Here is a 6,130-nt window from a genome sequence, read left to right as displayed (position 1 = left end):
CTCCCTTTTAACAGGGAGAAACCTCCAGCAGAACCAGGCTCAGTGTGAGCGTCCATCTGCCAAGGCAACCTGGGGTTCAAGGAGACAGAAGCAGAGATACAAAAAGCAACTGTAAACTGCGGCCCCGTCCAGGAAACACACAGCCCGGCAAACGAGCTGCGAGCCAACTCCCATGTCAGAGGAACATTTTACCCTTGTTCTAAAGTGTGTCTGAACAACTTGTTGTGTCATCTTATGAAATTCCAAATAATGCAATTCACACTCAACCCCCTAACAGGTTACAGATCAGGCGAATAAGGCCATTTATGTAGTTTGAGATATGCTCATAGCAGTGCAGAGATGGAAGTTAATTAAATTAATTATGTAGGTTTAAACACCCAACAACCAACCATTGTTACTTATCCACCTGAGCTTTGGCAACAAATTTGCTTTGACAAATAAAAAGATGGATCCGTCCGTGACACTGGTTAGCAGGAATTCTATGGTGTCATTTAGAAGTTGTGCAAACAGTAAATACTGTGAGGATAACTGTTTATAAAAGCATAAAAGGAAATACAAAAACTAACCAGATTGAAAAAATGTGAAATAAAAAGAATATCTACAATGCACCTGGAGGGAAATAAAATAAACTTTTCTGCTCTCTAAGAGCCTCACAATAAAAAACCAAAATGTATTAGAGGGCCAACGATCTAGATCTTGCATGACATTAACCCTTTAAAACAAAACATAACTTTATCTGACATTTCACCTCTACCTTTGGAAAAAAGGAAAATAAAAAGGGAATGTTTCTTGGCTAACAATGTTCTCTGGTTTACAATTTGTCATATAGCACCCCAAAGGTTATGCCTTCACATGCGTTCCAGGAGAGTCTGTTTGCTGTGGAGTCCTCCCCCAGTGTCATCAAACTGGGCTTGTGTTAATGGACCACCTGCTGCTGTCATTTCCCCGCTTTCCTTTACTTGAAGCAGCTGTCATCCCAAAAGATCCTCATGACTGAGCCAGCTGGGTGGAATGTTTGCATGTCTCTCCTCTGCTTCAACTTTAAATATCTTCCACACGGTTCACAGCATTTAAATTTAGACAAGACATGAGGCAACGTATCTCAGGCTGAAGTCAGAGGCTTCTCGCTTTGCTCTGTGCTCAACTCCGGACTGAATAGAAACTACTCACCTCAACATCAGCTACAGAAAGAATCAATACATTGCAGGTATGTCTGAAATCAGAGACTGTGAGGATCTCAATGAGGAGGACATTGATGAAGATGCAATCCTGGCAATGCTTTCACCTGAGGAGCTAAAGGAGCTCCAGAGTGAGATGGACATCATTATTGCTCCAGATGACACTGTACCAGTGGGACAGAGACAGAAGGACCAGACAGAGAAACCTCCAACAGGATCGTTCGACCACAGGTCGCTGGTTGATTATCTCTACTGGGAGAAAGAATCAAAACGTATGCTTGAAGAAGAAAGGGTCCCTGCTACCCTGCTGCCCAGTGAGGTAAGAGCTCAAACCCTTGTAGGTTACTTTAGCCGTAAGGTTGTAAAATGTAAGTCAGTGAAGGAAAATACCTTTGCAAAGCTTAATGTCTTGGTTTGTTTCTTTTAGAAAATCCTTCAGGAGGAGGCTGCAAAAAAAGAAAAAGAAGAGAACTCAGATACCAAATATGTCTATGAAGTGGTTGAAGAAATTATTGAGGAAGATGGGGCTGACTATCCAGATGGAGTGGAAATCATTGAGGAGATAATTGAAGAAATATATGAAGAAGATGAAGGGGAGATGGAAAAGAACAATGTGAATGACCTTAACAATGAAAGTAGTGAGAAAGTAGATTTTAAACTCAAACCTGAAAAAGCAGATCAAGATGAAGAGCCTCCCAATAACTTAGAAAAATCAGCTGAAAATAACAAAGTGGACAGCCAGTCTGTTCCAGACACAAAGGTAGCCTCGGTTAACAATGAAGCTAAAGAGGAGAAAGTAAATAAAGAGTGCTCTGTCCCGCATGAGACTCAAGATACAAATGAAATCAATGATGACTTTCCAAAAAGAGAGCCAATAAAAGTGAACAAGTTAAAAATCCCAAAGTTGGCTTTTGATAATATCAAAATGACATCACGGCCATCAGGAAACGAGACAAACTTGGAGTCAACTCTTGACAAAATCCGTAATAACAATCCTTCTGTCACTGAGGTCAACCTGAACAACATTGAAAACATTCCCAAGGAGATGCTTTTGGACTACGTGAATGCCCTGAAAAAGAATAAACATGTAAAAACCTTCAGCATAGCCAACACAGGTGCTGATGAAAACATTGCATTCAGCCTGGCTAACATGCTTAGAGAAAACCGCAGCATCACAACTTTGAATATTGAGTCCAACTTCATAACTGGAAAGGGCATTGTCGCCATTATCCGCTGCCTCCAGTTCAATGAGACCCTGACAGAGCTGCGCTTTCACAATCAGAGACACATGTTAGGTCACCATGCAGAGATGGAGATCTCTCGTCTGCTCAAGGCAAACAACACCCTCCTGAAGATAGGCTACCACTTTGAGCTCCCTGGGCCCAGGATGGTGGTGACCAACCTCTTAACGCGGAACCTTGACCGTCAGAGGCAGCTGAGGAAGGAGGAACAGAGGCAGCAGCAGCTCAAAGAGCAGAAAGAAATGATGCAAATGTATGAGAACAGTCTCAATCTGCCTCCTGGTTTGCTTGAGATGTTGGGATACATACCGCCACTTGAGCTCCTACAGGAGCATGGACTCGTCCCTACCATACCAGAAGAGAACACCGTAGCTCAAACGACACATCAGAACAAGCAGCCAGAGCAACAAAAGAATCCAAAACGCAACAGCTTTCCCAAACAGCCTTGTGCAGAACCAGCAAACCCATTAAAAGACATTCAGTTGAAGAGAACTCCCAAGAAACGGGATCCTTTCCTGGACCTGGACCCAAAGGAGGACAGGAGAGCAGAGAACCCAAGTTTCCAACTGAGAAAGACTCCCAGAGTAAAAGACAGAGGAGCTAGAGAGACAGTGGAAGAAAAGGCCAACCTAAAAGATGTGATAAAGACTTTGAAACCCGTCCCTCGCAGAAGAGAACCTCCAAAAGTTGATCTCACACCTCGTGATGAGCTCCTAAATGAGATTAAAAAGAGCAATGTGGCATATCTCAAATCTGTGAGTACCCCAATCTATATGGCTATAGAGAGAGTTGATCAGAAGCACATGTTAGTTATTGTTGTGAATAGAGAACAGGTATTTAAGTTTATTACTTTAGTTTCTTTTTTCAACTGAAAATAATAGGGTCATCTTCAGACACTACATAATTTCATCCAGTTTCCATACAATTTAAGAACAGGTATATATATAATTTTAAGTGAGGTTCAAGGACATTGTTAGTTTCCTTACCTATTGAACAGTATTGTGAGCTGCTTAGAAGAGTGTGGAAAACCCCAGAGCTATGGCAATTTTAAGGAAATATTCCTAATCAAACAACATCAAATGGCCAGATAGGAAAAAAATCATATTTCCATAAAAACACCTCAGTAATACAAACTTATAAACTCAGCTCCAAGTCCACAAGAAGTGGTTCAAACTTTTTGATTTAGGGTTGCACCATCATTTTGTTCAAACTAAACAAAGATGGTATGTTCCTGTGTTTCCATATCCTCTCTCAAAGGATTCTCTTGCAACACAATCCTGTGTTATTTGATTTCACCACAGTGATGATTTATTTTTTTAAATCTGATTTGATTATTTCTATAGCAATAAAAAGCGAACTGAGAGGGATTATATCTTTACAAAACCTATCATAAAAAAAATCCAGATTATTCCTTCATAGAAAAGTGAACTATTTGTTCTTTTTTTCTCACAGGTGCCACTCCCAAAAGTCCTGGAATCAAGTGAAACAAGTCTTCTCTGACTCCACCTCAGCTATGTTCTCACTGTTGAGTGTGTCTGTTGTACTGATACTTTATGTTGGTAAATTACCTGCACAGCCCAAAAGGGTGAAAAGCATCATTGCCACACAAGGAAAAAAAAAAAAGTTTTTGTTTCTCAGCTCTACTTTTTCACTGAAATGTTAGCCTTATAAACTCTTAATGGAATGTATTTAATGTTCAGCCACAAAACATACCTTATTGAACATATTTACTCTTTCAAAGTATTTTAATATCCTAAAATAAAAAAAATTTGTATACTTTAAGGATTATGTCTGTTATGCACACAAACGTCAATCTTGTATTGTGAAAAGATCTGCAAAATGCCTTTCATAAAGTGTGAAAAATCAAATGTATTTGCTTAGTAAAAAAAGAAAGAAAAGGAAACATCTGGATTTTATTTTCTCGTATTAAACCAGCATTGTATGAGTGCGTGCAAAATACACATGTAGTTGGGCATATCTTTATTTTCTTATTAGATTTACTTGCTTTGGAAGATAAATCTACTTATTTTACAAGTTTTCCCCTAATTTAGTCTGATAGTGAAAGTAGGTTTAACTTAACATAAATGATAAATTCCAGCTCTAAAAATTGACTTGAATTTAGTATCTAGATTATCATAAATAAATGTTAAATCTTTTAATGCTTCTGTAAATCAGATACTTACATATTGAAATACTTAGTCTTATATGCACATATGATGTATAAACCAAGAGCAAGACCTGTTTATATATCTCTTTATTCACACCAAGACTGCAAATTATTCAATTTACACAAGACAAACAGTACTTATTTTTGGTGCCAGTAATTGGTGTACATTATTTTAAATAATGAAAAAGACAGATAAAAATTGCATTTGTAGCATCTCTCCTTCAGGCCTTCTGTAAACAAAACATGCATAGCCTTCAAAGTGCATTTTTGAGAAGCAAAACAACAGAACAAAACAAGCAGTACATCATAAATTTGTGTCACAGATGACGGGCTTAATTGGACCGGACAGTAAAAAAAGGGAACAAGGTGTGTTCATTCAGGTGTTGCTGCCATTTTAAGCTTTCTTTATGCTAATATAAAAAAAAACACTGAGATACAACATACAGACTTCATAGTTATATAATAGATACTTTTGCCATTCATTTTTCAGTATTGCATAGCTGCGATTAGAGGATATATATATACTGAGGTCAGTTTGGCATCTTACTGACAACAGAGAAAAAAAAGGAAATATTTCTGTTATATTTGGTCAGGCAATAAAAGGGCATTTATCAACGATACAAACTGGTCTCAGATCAGTATTTATAAAGCTCCTCCAAACATGATTGCCATTCAACAACCACTAAGGTGGCTTTAAATCAGTGGCTCTCCAATGTCTACACGCTCCTGATTTAGAACAACTATTTATCTATTCCATGATAAATAATTTCAACACTTTGGCCAAAAATGGTGTGACCATGAGTTGTGGATCCCGTTTCATCATATAATACACTCTGTGAAAATACCAGACATTAGAAATGCTCTGTAGACCAGAGAAATAGAGAATAGAGGAGGTTGTTCTGACTTGTAGAACCCAAACAGTACTTGACAGATATTCCTGCAGCTTTCTGACCACTTCCCATTTTGTCTTTGTTAGTTTTGGAACTAATATCCACTCTCTAATGTGTGTCACTCTTTTCACATTACTTTTTCAATTATGACTGAAAATGTTACAATGTGACCTTTTGTGTTTGTTCCTTTCCTCATGAATACCTCTGTTAAATGACTTATTCTGACTCATTATTAGCTTTTCTGGGTTTAAAAAATAAGAAAAATAAAAAGAACAGCAGGTCAATTAGATATTTTTAATCACTTATGTTTGACGTGTCTCCAAGAAGATGGAACACTTTAAAGTTTCAAAACAAGGGTGCACATATTTATGTGAGGATAACATTGCAGCTTTTATTCTATTTTGCTATATTTTCCTACCAAAATGTGCTTTCGGGTTGAACTTTCCTGGATGTATATCAAATGAGGATTGGAAAAAAAAATCTTGGGTTAATAATGGACTTGTTTATAGGATTGTGCACACCTTCTAGGGCCTCTGTAATTTCAGTTATAGTTTAATATGGGCCTATTAAGTGACATTAAACATCGCAAATCTGAGGTAACAAACAAGGATAAAGCTTTTAGGAGTCATTTTCTTTTCTTAATTTTTCTAGTTC

General features: G+C 37.8%; 1 protein-coding gene across 1 annotated transcript; it reads left to right on the top strand.

Moving 5' to 3' along the window:
- Positions 1–1,016: 1,016 nt before the first annotated feature.
- On the top strand, positions 1,017–4,028 carry lmod3 (leiomodin 3). The gene is made up of 3 exons (XM_015373522.1): positions 1,017–1,497; positions 1,606–3,174; positions 3,872–4,028. The coding sequence occupies exons 1-3, from the start codon at positions 1,210–1,212 to the stop codon at positions 3,917–3,919; spliced, it is 1,905 nt and encodes a 634-aa protein (XP_015229008.1). The 5' UTR covers positions 1,017–1,209; the 3' UTR covers positions 3,920–4,028.
- The last annotated feature ends 2,102 nt before the right edge of the window (positions 4,029–6,130 follow it).

This window comes from Cyprinodon variegatus, unplaced genomic scaffold, assembly GCF_000732505.1.
Source record: "Cyprinodon variegatus isolate N-32 unplaced genomic scaffold, C_variegatus-1.0 Scaffold87, whole genome shotgun sequence".
NCBI classification, from domain to species: Eukaryota; Metazoa; Chordata; class Actinopteri; order Cyprinodontiformes; family Cyprinodontidae; genus Cyprinodon; species Cyprinodon variegatus.
The sequence above is the reverse complement of the archived record's forward strand: the minus strand, read 5'-3'. Positions and strand labels throughout refer to the sequence as shown.